The sequence below is a fragment of the Schistocerca serialis genome, chromosome 2 (genome assembly GCF_023864345.2).
Source record: "Schistocerca serialis cubense isolate TAMUIC-IGC-003099 chromosome 2, iqSchSeri2.2, whole genome shotgun sequence".
In the NCBI taxonomy this organism is placed as follows: Eukaryota; Metazoa; Arthropoda; class Insecta; order Orthoptera; family Acrididae; genus Schistocerca; species Schistocerca serialis.
The window spans coordinates 275079590-275095947 of NC_064639.1; the positions used below are offsets into that span (position 1 = coordinate 275079590).

The following is a 16358-nucleotide window of genomic DNA, read 5'->3' on the forward strand; positions in this document are numbered from 1 at the left end:
CACATTCGTTTCTTTTGAATCATACGACATTTCTATAGTGGAAATTAATCCCTCATTAGTGAAACTTGGATTTTGTTTTGTAACTTTACGTAGGGCCGTAATACAGAAATACCTGTAGTGCAGTTTATCGTTCTGTATGTCACTTTGCTTTACTTCCTATGTTCTGATATGAACTTATAGTGCTCTGCTTCTGCCCTAGTGCCTAAATATCGCGCGCAGAGGGATATTCCTTAGATCAGCGGGACGTAAAGAGTTGTTTCAAGCTTAATTAAGTTTTAGTGTATTGGAAACTAACGGTTTTCATGCGAGCAGATCAAGCGATATTTTACAAGGAAACATCGATATGTTTCCGCTCTTAATGATTCTGTAAGCAAAGTATTTCACCATAGTTACGCTTCGTGTTGTCGAAGAACGCTTTGAAGGCGCTAGGGATGACAGATTACCGAACAATAGTGAATGTGTAACAGAAGTAGTGACGTGACATACTTCGATCGTAGGAACACATGAAACAACATGCCTTTTACTATCTACCGTACTTAGTTTTGAGTATATATCTTTCTATTACCCACATGTTCAACATTGTTAAAAACATTGTGGCAAAGGCTAACAAGAATGGAGCAGTAAACAGAGACCAGTATCGAATATCAAGTAGAGACAAGTACTTCAGCCCTTCGTTGTAGTAAATACATGGAATTATTACAATGAAGAGAGAGAACTCTGTCAGGTGGGAATGTATTTATCTTTAATAACACAAATAACTTGTCACACGCGTTTTGAACGTTCCCTTAGATGACAGAAACATGGAGAGGATGAGGGTCACAATTTGGATCTAATGACGCGTGTTAATAAAATAATGACTTTATTTGACTAGAAGTCTTGACACTTTTACTATTTTCACACATATACAATACGAGTACATATTAAATGCATTTACTTCTGCATCATTTTCTTCAGGGCTTCATGATATTCTTTGACGATCTTCCCGTATACTGGGTGAGAACTTTCCACACGTGGAAGCCATTGCTTAACGTTAGGTTGCTTCGAAGCATCAACTCCACTCTTTGGGTTTAACTGAAAAAGAGGCACCGATATCGTACATTAAATAATTGGTGAATATAATCTTATGTGTTGTATAAATTAGCTACTTTTGGTTTCTGCGTTTTCACACGTTGTATCTAATGGTGTCAGTCCGCCTTCCCAGATGATTTAGTTCAACAAATTTCAGTATAAAGGCAAAGATCCCGAGTTCGAGTCTCGGTCCGGCACAGAGTTTTAATCTACCAGGAAGTTTCATATCAGCGCACACTTCGCTGTAGAGTGAAAATCTCATTCTGGAAACACCCCCCAGGCTTTGGCTAAGCCATGTCTCCGCAATATCCTTTCTTTCAGGAGTGCTAGTTCTGCAAGGTTCGCAGGAGAGTTTCTGTAAATTTTGGAAGGTAGGAGACGAGGTACTGGCAGAAGTAAAGTTGCGAGGACGGGGCGTAAGTCGTGCTTGAGTAACTCAGTTGGTAGAGCACTTGCCCGCGAAAGGCAAAGGTCCCGAGTTCGAGTCTCGGTCGGGCACACAGTTTTAATCTGCCAGAAAGTTTCAGATTTCAACATAATACTTCAGCCTCTATAAGTACGTGTTGGGAAAGTTAATTTTTTTTTAACTGGTAACGGCAAGGAGAGCCACATATAATGTAATACACTGCCTGAGGGAACATAAAATATCTTTTACTGGCTTAACGCCCGCTGCAGACTGTATGGTCTGCACAGATTTTTGTTGTTTTTCTTCAATCGAATTTACATGTTGTTTACAAATTGCAACAACATATAAACTATTCATGCTAATTAAGGCCATGGAAGCATTGTCGTTTTCGAATATACTTCCGACCAAAACGAAATTCTGGTAGCTGGTGTCGGAGATCTTTGTTAATTCATCCTTTTGACTTCTTGTGGTGATATATCCATAGAAACTTTCATTCCTGTCACTTATTTTCTAATTTCCTAAGACGTCAAACACCAAATACGGTAAATTTAGCTTAGCTTTAGATATATTTTAAATATACCGGTAACGAAATATTTTCATGAACACTTTCATCCCCCGTTCACCCGCATTAGAGATTTAATTTAGAAAAAAAAATTCATTCTCAATATCTCCATAAATTTTTTTATCCCTTGGGAGTAGAATTTCCAAAAACATTGAAACGCTTACTTGTTTGTTACTAACCGAGAAGTCGAAAACGTATTTTCATACATATAGCTTTAAAAATGCTTTAGTAGTTGTTTAATAATAATTATCACCAACTATTTCATCCCCAAAGGGGCTCAATTTATAAAAATGCTGAAATATGTATTTCTTCGTTTTTGACCGTGAAACCAAATACCAATTTTCGTAGTTCGAGATTAAAAAATGCTTTCATAGAGTCATATCTTCAAAATCCTTTGGTTCCCTATTTCACGTTCTTAGACGCGGAATTTCGCAAAATCCTTTCTTAAAAGATCCCTACAGTATAATATTAACACTCTCTCCAGATTTCAAGTTTCTAGCAGCAGCTTTTGGGCTGGATGAGGATGAGTCAGTCAGTCTTTTGTGTATAGAGGGTGGTGTAATAAGAAAAATAAAAATGGAATAAATGTTTCAAGTAAGTGAGCAAAATAAGCTTTTCTACATCACAATTGACAAGTTTTTGACTACATCACATTTTCTCAACTTTATAATTGTAAATTTGACAACTTCACGTTACCTCCAATGCCAACAGACTATTAGCGACGGCGTAGTCAGCAATAGTAACCTTATCACCTGCCAGAAACTGTTTGCTGTCCAACATTCGGTTCAAAGTTTCCAGACCGTCGTTCGCTTTCTCAATGCTGCTGGGTTCCACTTCTTTGCCTTGAAATACTGGCATCTGTAGACATGAAATTAAAATCAATGGAAACGTCAGTAAGTGCTACGAACTAGTAAGAAGTTGGAATACAAAATTGCAACCCATCGAAAGCATGGCTCTATACACTCCAAATCACAATTTTGTGTCGTGGGCTAAAAGATGATATGCTATACACAAGGCCCACTTATCTTCACACCATTAAATAAACATACGGCACAGATTAAAATTACAGACTTAGTATACACATCACATTAAAATCCTAAAATCTATCAAATGATGACTCAGTCGAAACTAGCTTCACAAAATATTGGCAGCAGTGTGGTGTTTGATACATAACAATATTATTTATACAAGTTGTGGAATATAATTTGAAAAAAAAATCTTTCATTAAATGAGTTTCATTGCTTTGTGCATTCTCCTTCAGTTGATTATGCCGATCGTTCCTCCTTTTGATGTCTCAACTCCTCCTCCGTCACTTGACAAGGTTGTGATCTCTTATACACCATATTTCTTCGGCGATCATTGCTGATGGTCTCTATCAAGTATCTAAGGTCGAACTAAGATCGATACCGTGGCCCAGTATGTTTCGATTAGCAGTCAAATAAAGCCTTGCCGCTCTCTCGTCATTGTCGGCTTCTTCGCCATTCTAATCAACTCGGAAACAAAATTGTGTTCTAGGGAATATGTCTTCTTCCACTACATAGACCGTAACTTGGAGCACTTAAAAATGAACTCTGACGAAAACTCGCTGTAGGTCTCTTCTTCGTCCACGAATAAGGATGTAAGGATAGTTAAAAAATGTGGATCAGTCCATGATGGAACAGAAACATCATACAAAACCTTTAAGTAAAAGGAAGAGAAGTTATAAAAATAAAATTAAAATTCTTATTGATGGGTCCTCTTCCGTGACAAAAGTTAAGAAATTATTCTGAGAAACTTTATGTGCAGTCTCTCTGACAGTCCTATTGGCAGATATTTTTGTAAGGTGACACTATATTTGTCATGCAACTGACATTTCAGTATCCAACTGTTCTCAAAGTGATAGCCCTGGTAGTCCTACTTAAAAGGGTGTATTATGTTCAGCTTTTAGTAGAGGTAGAATCCTACCATCCAACTGCATCTTCATGTTTTGCACTTGGATATAACTAACTTCCAGTCTAGTTGTAGCACGGTCGTGATCCCAGTGTCCTGAGGGGAGTCGCCCTTGCTGTCATTGCAAATTTCTTCATCATTCCTAGAGGTTTCGGGCTTACATTCCGAGGATGTAGACCTCTTGCCACCACATTCCGGCTGACAAGCATTCAGTCATCTTCAGGTGAGTTTTCCATTGGAGAGTGCCAGTACACGTCCCTGACGTTGTACCAAAAACTAGCTTCTCGGCTCATTCGCAACTCGTCATCCAGTTGCAAGCCCGAATATTTATTACGGCGGGTAGGCTTTAAGACTGTATGTACACATCGCGAGAAATGCATGTTATAACATAAATGCATATGTTAGCCAAGCCTGCAAGTTTCACTGTTGTATTTGACCACGAACGGCACTACTGAAATGTCCTCAACACTTTGCAAGTGTCAGCCACAGTCAGAACAATGTTCTATGCAGTTGTGAGTGCATTACGTAGGAGCCAAGTGAATTCGAACCGAGTAAATTTTTGGTGGTCGTATAGTCAGTGCTTTCGTAACCAAGATAGCTCAAGTATTCAGTGTTTCCAAGGGAATCATATCGACGATTTCTATCGCTTACAGGGAAAGCGGAAAACAATCTTCGCCAAGACACAGTTCTGACGAAAGTCTGTATTAGGTGATCGTGGCGGGAGGTCACTGAAGCGGATTGTGAGGAAAAATAAGAACACGACAGCTGCAAAAATCGCTGCATAACTGAATTTGCACTCACGAATCCTCTCAACACCAAATAAACTCGAAGGTCTGCTCCAAAGCAGAGAGCTCAAGGGCGAGTTGGAATTCCAAAACCGCTCATCAGTGATAGAAATGCCCGTAACAGGAAAACGTGGAGCCGAAGTCATAGATCCTGCAGTATTGAGCAGTGGAAGAATGTCATTTGGTCGGATGAGTCCCGTTCACACTGTGTCCAACTTCTGGCCGAGTTTACGTCCCAAGAGTGAAGCACGATGGGGCTTCGTTGACGACCTGGGCAGCCATATCGCGGTATTCCATGAGCCCCATGGGTTGTGTGCAAGATTTCATTACTGCCAAGTATTATGTGACAATTTTGGCTGATCAGGTCTACCTATGGTATAGTGTTTGTTCCCTAATGGTAATGCTGTGTCCCAAGACTGGGAGGGCCGCTGTACAGACAGCTCGCATCGCCCAGGACTGAGGATGAACTGTTGCAGCTGCCCTGGCCGCTACAGTCACCAGATCTGAATATTATTGAGCCTTTGTGATCGTCTTTGAAGAGAAGGGTGCGTGATCGCTATACACCTCCATCATTGTTACCTAAGCTCGCCACTATTTTGCAGGGAGAATGGTATACGATTCCACTGGAATTTGAAAACCATACGGAACCTATATTTATCGATTCCAAGACGACTGGAAGTTGTTTTGAATGCCAGCTGTTTTCCTACACCATATTAGGCAGGGTAATGTGTGTCTGGGGGTTCCATGTTTTCATCCACCTACCTTAGCTTCTTCACACAAAATTTGTGGGAAATAGTTGCAAGGGTTACAAAATGACCTCGACATCAGTTTTAGTTTAAATTTTCTTTCAGTTTCTGGTAATGTTTCCCAGACTACGGCATAACATATAGCTCTGATGTTTGAAGCCAATACCGAAGCGCGAATGTTTCTCCGGACTTGTGTCCCAGTTATTCGTAGATGGTTGACAGATATGGGGAGCCTGGGATTGTTCATTATTAGGCACTGATATTTTAAGTCTATGATTTGAGGATTTGTTCACCGACATTACTCATCTCTAGACAGTAATTTTTAATCTAATCTCGTTCACGGTTACTCTGGGGTTAGTGCTGATAATTAGAGCCTTACAGTTAGTGGCAGCTGGAAGTCATGTGTTCCTTTGCCTTATGAAGTCTTCTGTAACACATACAAAAGGTGAGGAGTCACTGATGCTTGCACATTCCAAAGACCCGTATGTCGTCGGACGTGATCAAGGACATTCCGATTATAAACGTCCCGATACCCACTCGTGTGCTCAATATACTGGTGTACAAGCGAGCTGGTTAGCGTCTTCAAGCGGACATTGGTGAGTGAAGAGGCTTCTCATTGAAACGCTATGTGGCTATCTTGACGAGTAACCGTAAAGGAAGCAAACCTTATCGGCATAAACCTTAACATCAAACGGTTTGTTCCAACTGCGGCTTTCTCTCAAGCAGAATGAAAACATTCAGAGAGGTAAAACCAGAATGAAAATGTAAACCATATCACAGAGAGTATAAAAATGCTGCAGTTTCTGACAGAGATGAAGCCATATGAAAATCACGATCTGTTTATCGATGTTCAGTAAGAACGTAACGATATATAAGAGAATCCACTTTAGGACGCTTACTGACGTAATACTTACGAAAACATTCAAAATTCTGTTGAACAAGTCTTGATCAAAAAATAACCTCTGGTCGACGAGAACACGTTTGTTTACATCCTTCGGGTACAGAGAATCATCCTTCGCATACTTTGAGACGAGGTACATGACAATGGCACGGCTGTTAACAAGGCACGAAAACATTAGTGACATACAAGCTCAGACATATCACTGTACATTCTGACACATTGTGAGATCGTTACTATAGGTTTGTGGATACCTGCTGAGAGCTTTAACTGAAATGTTTTCTGATGGGCTTCCTGAAAGCCCAGACTGTATTGAAACTTGTTTCTGCAGAAAGGTTTGGCCTGATAGCAGTGTTCGACTACAGAAAATGCAGCAACAGTTACTATGCCATGACGACAGTAAACGATGTTGCAACCAACTGACGCAGATAAATGTACTGCGGCCATTTGATTATTTCCTGCCTCACTTGGAAACCAGTAGTAGTGTCACACAATAAAATTATTTCAACGTTACATTTACTTAGTTTCCGGTAATTGATCTACTAGTTGCGCAATCTTGTTCACGATATCTAAGATTTACAAATGACAACGTAAAATTTCGTGACTGCGTAAAACTATAATCATAATATTATAAACGTGCTTCGGGAGATGGTTTTAGTGCTGAAATTAGCTCATGGAACTCATTGTCATCAAAATAGTGAGATTACCGTCATCTAGACAATTGCACAAGTGTACAAATTCGTTGTTTAAGCTAACTTTAATTTACTCAAATTTAATTTAATGTTAACATTTAACACAGGCGGCATCTCCAATTTTCCTTTAGTTGTTTCAGTTGAAATGAACATAGTTTTTTTTTTTTTTTTTTTTTTTTTTTTTTTTTTTTTTTTTTTGGCAGAGCAGAACGAAACTTAAGTTGAAATACAAACTTGCTTAATTTATTGTCTCCTATCTTTCCACCAAGGGGATAGTGTATTTTGCTTATAACGCTCTCCTTCTTGATAACTTGGAAAAAGATACTAAGCACATTGCTAGGTTTCCATAATTATTAAAACCAAAGAGCTACTACCTACTCCATCAATTTTCCGATACAGTTTTCATTTTATCATGTTCTAGTACGTAACTGTAGTTTACTCTCTGATAGCCCGAAAATAACTAAGATAAATGTCGCAGTCTGTAACAGCGACAGGTGATTCCTTGCGATTCCTTGCAATGTACTTACCAGACTGTCTCTAACATGGCTACTGAAATGATAAATAATATCTCGTTTTGGAATTCAGCAATAACTTTCCATCAATACCTGTTTCGTTTCAGTAATTGTGCTTATATTTTTACTGCATCTGAATCAGTCATTAGATAATGGTGAGTAGAGATCTGATGCTTACTTGTAACTCATAATTAATGCTTACCTTTCACTAATGTACAGGTCATTATCTACCAATACAGGAACTGTGTGTTGGGGATTTTTCTGGAAAGATCGAGAAAATGTAACAAATTAAAGATGTTTTCAGTGTTAGTGTTAGTAGTATCTAAAACAATAAAGAGACGGAAATTTGAACGAAGAAAGTTAGCTGTCAGTTTAGCTAGTCATATAATATTCTTATTAGTCATAATTTCAAAATATGAAAACAAGTCAAATGCTTAAATACAAAAATAACAACCTCCTATTTTCCTATACATTCCAAACAGCATGACTTTCATTAATGATTAGAACTTTATTTTGATCTACAAACGCTACCACATACATTTACTTCTTTGCTCGTATTTCGATCGTTTGCTACAATATATGGATGTATGAAAGACGAACGAAATTAGAGGTAACGTCTTGTTAAGGAGAAAGTGGTACTTCGATGCAGCAGTTGAACATGAAGTCATTTGTGTGGAACTCGCAGTGCGATAGACTAAATGCTATCTTTTAGCATATTTTATGACGTCCTCATCATCGGAATCAAGTGTATACCACACCTTATCTCCACTTACACTCATACGTTGAGTCTTTCATGGGCAGCGAGTGGCTGGTAGGCCGTGAATACCTACATATATGTGAAGTCACCACTGTCAGGATTATATGGTGTGGTAAACAACGTGCATGCCTCGTTTGTCATCGGCTGACTGTGATTGCAACAGGAAATATATGTGTTACTGAGCAACAATTCCCTCAATAACTCACTGCCACTGAAAAACAAAAATTCAACCACTATGGATTGTTCACCTCATACTTTGTATACCTGCTAATTACTAAGCACAGCGTTCATGACAGGCGTTGAATCATCAACACTGGACGCTAGAACATGAGAAAGGTCTCTAGAAAAATGAATTACTTGTTGGTACATGGTGATGGTGAGTTAGAAGCTAAGCCAGGGTGAGCGACCTCTCTAGCATCTTAGATGGAGGACTGGTTATATAGAATCAAATGTCAAAAGAGATGTTTCAGACCTGGAGTCAGTCAGATATGTGTTACACATTTCAAAATGTTATTCGTTATTCTTTTCTCTTGCATAATATTTGAAAAGGTAATACATGGTGCCAACACTGCAGAATTGTGGTCGGTAATATTGAACAAGAGGGACGATTATTACCACTCTATCTAGACACGTCTTCGTAAATGTGCGGGTAGTGCTTGTGAGGCCAGAGAATACTTACAAATGATCACACTCAAGTGTTAGTCCACAAAGTGAGTACATTATGAAAAACTAAGTTGTTTGTAGAGAACGAAGCTAGGTTCATGAACATATATCTCAAATTTTTTAGAACGACAGTTTGCGGCAGTTAAGAGAAATGAGTATTTAGATTAACTCTTCTTGATTATTTAAAATGAGCTTGTATCACGTCTTGAATTCAACGAAAATTGTTTTCAAAATGTCTTTGTTTTGTCTATATGCATGGAGAGCTAACAGTGACCCTGACCAAATTTATTACGGTGAAAGCAAATCAGTTTTCGGGTAGTGCATTTCTACAGTTAAAGAAAATTCCAGTTGGACACTATGATTGTACAGAAAAGTCGATCTCGTTTATTTCTTCCTGCAATGTTGGATATCACTAACACTGTTATATTCATAACTGGAACTAGTGAAAGAGCCCGATTAAGTTTCAGATGATTTCTCTGATGAAAACGGTGTAATATTTTGAATAATCTTCTTATCGTCAGGATGGCACTACTACAATCTGGAGAGGTTCAGCGATATTCACATCTTTTACAAACGTCTAACTATTTACATTAACAATGCTACTACTCCATAAAGATCAAAATACGTACAGACATGTCGGTTTAGCGGATAGAGAGTACGTACTATGTTCCCTGCAGACAGTGAGAGCTGTTAATTTCATTCCTCACAAGATGGGTATGACTAATCGAAACGGGTAGTAATGCTGTCAGATCGCGAGCACCACTCAGAAAATCTTGGAGATGATTCAGGGACGTTTCCTGAGTTTGTTATAAGGCCCCCGTGGTATCCGATGCATGGTTACAGAGTAATAGTGTAATTATTATTTCTCCGATTTGTTTTACAAATATCCATTGTTTCAGTGGAAACACATTTTCCCGACCAATTTCGGTTGGAAAAATCAGAAATTATTAATGATTAATTTGTGGTAAGGTCTTATGGGACCAAACTGCTGAGGTCATCGATCCCTAAGCTTACGCACTATTTAATCTAACTGAAACTAACTTACGGTGAGCACGACACACACACACCCATGCCCGAGGGAGGACTCGAACCTTCAACGGGAGACTCGAAGCTTCAACGCTCTAGACCGCACGGTTACACCGCGCGGCCAGAATTCATTGTGGGACACCGTGGAATATTCACACTTCAGCCACTATAATTCCATGAAGTTCCGACAGTGGCGGCACTATACGTGGCCTTCACAATGAGGTCTCTAACCAAGGTGCTTTCCAAGCGGACAGCTCTCACAGAGCTACATTTTATAATGCTTTCTAACTACATGAAACGTGAAATGATGCACTCAGTACTTAGGGGGACTGATGCAGACGGTCACTTGCAATGCGTTTACAAAGCTATATTTTGTGAAGGCTGCACAGTATGAGGTGCTGGTTGGTCGCGAACCAGATAGTTGACACTGCTGTATTCACCTTTTTTTTATGATGTTACGAGGGGCCTTCAATATGTAATGCAACACTTTTTTTGGCTAGCTTCGGTTGAAAAACTCCGGAATTTGTTGTGGGACATCGATGAATATTTTCGCTTTCGCTTCAGTATAGGCTTCAAAATGGCATCTGTAAAGTAGGTGCGTTCTAAGTAGACAGCTATCACTGAATTTCTTTTGGTGCGAAAGCAGACCATCGCAGATATTAATCGATGCTTGCAGAATGTCTACGACGACCCGCCACTCCAAGCCACATGGGTCCCTCCTGTTTCCGGCGCAACGGCCAGAACTCGTGCCATCAGATCCTTCTCTGTCTCTACAGGAGTCTCGAAAAGTACGACCCCACATTACACTGTCTACCCCATTACACACCAGGAAAAGAAACTCTGAGAGTTTTCTCTTTCCCTCAGCAGACGTGGATGTGTTACACATCTGAACTGAAACAGTCGTAGTCCGGAAATGGAACATTTGTTTGTTTGTGACAGGAACTTCCGAACACTCTGTGTATGACGATGCGGTAGGAATAAGTGAAGTGACAGTAGTAGCTGTTTCACTTCAAACAAGTACGTACTGAGGTTTTTATCCTGAAGGTTGGTTTCAAAATAAAATCCCTAGTGCTTTGTCTTGTTGGAGGTGGTATGCCCTTGGCATCGTCCAACCACTGAATCGACTTACCCATAGATTAAAAGGGGAACGTACTTTCTGACATTGCAGCTGGCCGGTGTGGCCGAGGGGTTCTAGGCGCTTCAGTCTGGAATCGCGTGACCGCTACAGTCGCAGGTTCGAATCCTGCCTCGGGCATGGATGTGTGTGATGTCCTTACGTTAGTTAGGTTTAAGTAGTTCTAAGTTCTAGGGGACTGATGACCTCAGATGTTGAGTCCCACAGTGCTCAGAGCCACTTGAAACTTTTTTGTTTCACTCCGGAGCACGCCGCACTTTCCTATTTTTCACGGATAATGAGATCGATCCCGCCACAGAAAAATCGACGTTTTCGAGTGAAACAGATCGCAGTGCATGCGACTGACGTCGCTTGTAGTGACTCACCTGGTGCCGTTACTTCGAGGCCAAAATGCCTTTATAAGCAGGGGGCAAGAGCTCCATTGACATTGTGTTTGCTAAGCGAAGACTGTTGAAGTTCTCTCATGACGCACTTGAACGTGGCTGTCTCTAATGGTTTCGGCTACAGATTGCTATACGGACTTTTACTTGCAATGCCCGATACTGACTTTGTGAGGATTCACGGAGTTTCCGGTTCTATTCTTCCACAACGAATTTCGCTCGCTGCCCCGCACCCATCGCGTTCAAGTGTTCTCAATTTGATCGTTGTTCTCTGTCTGTTTAAAGTGTGAATTAATAATAGCTGTGCACATTGGTACACATGAACCGAACTTACGCTTACAAAATCTACAAATCACTGCCAGATGTGATAGAAGCGAAAAATAATGGGAAAACGTTCTTGCGTCATCTCAGCATTGCCACGGACACATTTGAATATTTAGTGTAACATGTGCCCACTTAACCACCGAAACATTCTGTTATTACTCACTATTACAATGGTGATGGCGTGATTTGTCTACTTTCAGCACAGTCAGTAAGTGCATCTATTGAGTTCTGCTTTTCTGGCTGAAAAACTTGAATGTCATTAAAATGCAAACCACGTGATCTTCCACCATCTGAACGCGATTAGAATACACCAAAACCAAATTCTATTGATTGGCGACTCCATGTTGTCTTGTGCACTACGACCAGATAACAGGTATACTTGAAAAAAGAGACAGCATTGGTCGTATATTTTTTACTATTGCAAAATCGATTTGAGTGACCATCTTCACTATATAGCACTGAAGATGGTCACTCAGTGACAGAAAATCGATTTTGCAATAGTAAAAAATATACGACCAATGCTGTCTCTTTTTTCAAAAACCAAATTCCTCTGATGATCCCACTTAGAGAAGACCGCTGGTGTCAAAGCTAACGATAGTTTACGAGCATTTTCTCATCTAAAGCATACGAGTGAAGAGAGGCAGCTGTGAGTCATCGGAATCCTATATTGGGAGACCATGCAGAGAGATGTTTTCCATTAATTCCCTACACAACTAAACCGAATGCCTGGATGTTTCCCATGAAATTTCTTTCCCTCATCGGAAGCAATTTAAATAGTTTTCTTCCATATAAACTATCATCTTCGAACTTTTGTGAAAGCATATTCTTGCGCTCAATAAATAATGACTTAGGTAACTTAGGTAAACAGTAACACACAGTTTACCTTCAACATTTCAGGCGTCTTCAAGTCCTTATAGAGATCCTTTACATCCTCTATTTTTAGATCAACACCGATGATACCGGCGACCAGTCGTACCAGACGGCATGGAGGGCTCAAGGGATGGTTGTAAAGAATCAGCGGTGCCATTTTGCTTTCTGAAAAATAAGTTGAACAATAAAAGATTAACTTTCGCAAAAACAGCCCCATCTCCACAGCACATTGTCACTTGGCGCATTGTGCAGTAAACAGGAGAATACAAGTAAGTTTTCTGAGCTTAACGATTTTGTTAAGAAAATACGAAACACACGAATAAATGTAAATAAATGGCTCTGAGCACTATGGGACTTAACTTCTGAGGTCATCAGTCCCCTAGAACGTAGAACTACTTAAACCTAACTAACCGAAGGACATCACACACATCCATGCCCGAGGCAGGATTCGAACCTGCGACCGTAGATGTCGCGCGGTTCCAGACTGTAGCGCCTAGAACCGCTCTGCCACCTCGGCCGGCCGAGTAAAGCTTATTTTGAATTAGCGTTATAATAAGCCGGTGATTGTGGATACATTTTCAGTTTGGTTTACGTCACATTGTCACCAGTCTGATAGCCTGTAACAAAAGTATTTCACAAGTACTCGTATTAATTCCAGAATGATGAAACTTACAGTTCCTCAGCTGTTTTCTCATTACAGGTTGTAGTTATATGTATGGAGGAACGGAGGGCTCAGCTACCCACGTTTAAAGGCGTTACTCAGCTGTTTTCTCATTACAGGTTGTAGTTATATGTATGGAGGAACGGAGGGCTCAGCTACCCACGTTTAAAGGCATTACTAGATAAAGGAAAGTATTTAACGGCGCATCTAATGAGGACAACTAATGACGTTCCTTGAACCTCTAAGACTTGCGTGCTTGTGACAAGCACATTCTTTCGCAGCATAGCAGAGAGTACTCGGAAGAAATGCAAAGACTATTTGCAGAAATAGAATTACGGTTACTAACACTCCCGTCTTTGAATTCTAATCAACACCAGCGCCGACAGAAAAGCTTTTTTAACTCAAAGTATTCGAACACTTTTCTATTATAATTTTTTCCTTAAAATTTATTATGCTGAGAATGTTGAGTATTAATTGAAGCAGCAAAATTTGTCCCTTGACAGGGAGGTGACATCTTCAGATACGAAAGCGGCTTAGGGCTTATCCCTATGGAGTGTTATAAGACCATTACCGTCCATGATACATACGACATGGTTGATGAGTGGAAGTAAATACTCGTGTGAAGATTCTTGGCATGTTTTAAATGTAACCACTGCCACACACTATCGGGACAAAGATCTGTAGAACAGTCCTTTTCTGCTTACAAAAATGTTTTGAGTGATCAAAGACACAATCTTACTACCGAACATTTGGAACAGTACTTCGTCGTTTATGTTTACAATAGTAAAAAATGTAAAATAAATTGTAAATGATACTTTGGTCAAATATTATTAATTAAAAGTTAATGCTGCTCAAAAAAATTCATATTTAAATAAAATATTACGGAGCTCTTGAGCGTGCCCCTCTCCGTGTGTTGTATCTCGAAGTTGGTTTCGCTGCGACTCACTCGTATGGCATCCGTTTGTTACCGACAACAATAGCAAAGCAGGAACAATTCTTGAAACACGACATGTGCCCCCATTTTGCAAATTTTTAGATAATAATACCAGAAAGGTCCTTCCCAGCTTCTACCAGAAAGTATTCAGAAAATGATATAAGTGTTCTAAATGTACTGATTTCTCGCGTGGCCAGCGCTCTTCCTAGTAATTGATATGCACAGCCTCGACTTTGGGATTACTGCAGGCATTAACCACCATGTTTTTTTTTATTATTTGAACTTGCTTATTTTTCATGCATATTTGCAAGTATATTTTAAGGTTTTTATGATGCATATAATCCAGTTTCTACTGACGAGCCAGAACATTATGACCACCGATCTAATATCGATATAAAACCGTCCAAGCGACAGCAGCGTCGCCTGGCGAGGTATGAGTGTTAGACACTCACGGTGCGTGTATTATCAGTGAGTATGCTGTCTGTATGTAAAATGGGGGCGGCGTGCGGTTCATCTGAATATGACGGAGGGCCGATTTTGATGCTCCGGAGTCTCGGCGGCACAAGCATTTCGGAAACTGCACGACTTGAATGTCCGATGAGTGGTGTTGTGAGCCGGCCGCGGTGGTCTCGCGGTTCTAGGCGCGCAGTCCGGAACCGTGCGACTGCTACGGTCGCGGGTTCGAATCCTGTCGCGGGCATGGATGTGTGTGATGTCCTTAGGTTAGTTAGGTTTAAGTAGTTCTAAGTTCTAGGGGACTGATGACCACAGCAGTTGAGTCCCATAGTGCTCAGAGCCATTTGAAGTGGTGTTACGAGTGTCTTCAACACATGGCAAAACCAAGGTGACACCACGTGGGGTTGGGCGGCCACCACTCATTACATTTGTCGGTCACCACAGGATGGGCAGACTGGTGAAACAAAATAGGCATCAAACTGTGGCGGAACTAACATCAGACATTAGTTAGTGTTGGTCAGAGTAAAAATGTGTCCGAACACACAGAGTACCTAACACTCCTAACAATCAACCTCCGCAACCGTTGACCCATGCATGACCCAATGTTAACAGCACACCATCAGCAACTAGAACTGAAATGGGCGTGGTTCCATCGGCGCTGGACGTTGTTGCAGTGGCAGACCGTTGAATGGTATGATGAATCCTGATAGCTTTGGGATTCATTATACCATGCAACGCTCTGCCAAAGCGCCAATAGGAGGACGCGAATCCGTCGTCTTCCAGGGGAACAGTTCCTTGTCACCTTTACGGCTAGACAGAGACAAGCTAATGATGGCTCCATTATGCTGGGGAACTTCCACGTGGGCATCCAGTGGAGCTCGTGCAAGACACCATGACGGCCAAGGAGTATCGGACATTGGTTGCAGATCATGTACGCCCCTTCATGAGGATCATGTTTCCCAACAGAACAGGCATTTTTTCGAGAAGATAATGCGCCATATCACAAGGCCAGGAGTTTGATGGAGTGGTTCAAGGAACACAGTGGACAGTTCCAATTGATGTAAACTCCCCCACCCCACCAAACCCGCCAGATCTTAAACTAATCGAACACATCTGAGATATAACTGAATGTGATGTTAGAACTCGTCGAACTTCCCCGGAATTTATTTGAACACGGTGATTTGTGTGCCTGTATGTGGTGCCAACTCCCTCCAGCGATCTATCAAGACCTCTTTGCTTCCATGCCACGACGTGTGGCCGCTGTTTTCCTTGTCAAAAGTGGACATACCGGCTGTAAAGTAGGTGGTCATAAAGTTCTGGCTGAACTCCTGGATCGATTTCAACCAAACTTGGTACGCATACTACTTAGTATTTACCATCTAGAGAGAAATACTGTGGGCGAAAGAATCAACGACCTCCTAAGGGGGATGTGGTGCTAACATGGAGAGAGAAGGAGTGGGAGAAGATGGACACACACAGAGGGAGTTTGAAGAGATCAGCAGAGAGAGGGGGACATGGATAGAAAGAGGCGAAATAATAATATGGATTTACGTG

The 16358-nt window shown here is 40.7% G+C and overlaps 1 protein-coding gene across 2 annotated transcripts in view; it reads right to left on the minus strand.

Annotated features, from left to right (window-relative positions):
- Positions 1–842: 842 nt before the first annotated feature.
- The window catches only part of LOC126457031 (glutathione S-transferase D7-like), an 82436-nt gene continuing 66920 nt past the window's right edge, over positions 843–16358 (minus strand). Inside the window, exons 3-7 of one of the 2 annotated variants that reach the window (XM_050093014.1) lie at positions 12767–12918; positions 7801–7859; positions 6411–6549; positions 2733–2894; positions 843–1071 (exon numbers count right to left, since the gene is read on the minus strand). In XM_050093014.1, coding sequence (XP_049948971.1) covers positions 931–1071; positions 2733–2894; positions 6411–6549; positions 7801–7859; positions 12767–12918 — 653 coding nt within the window. In that variant the 3' untranslated portion in view covers positions 843–930. The remainder of the gene's footprint in view (positions 1072–2732; positions 2895–6410; positions 6550–7800; positions 7860–12766; positions 12919–16358) is intronic. The other variant, XM_050093015.1, reaches the window with a different exon arrangement.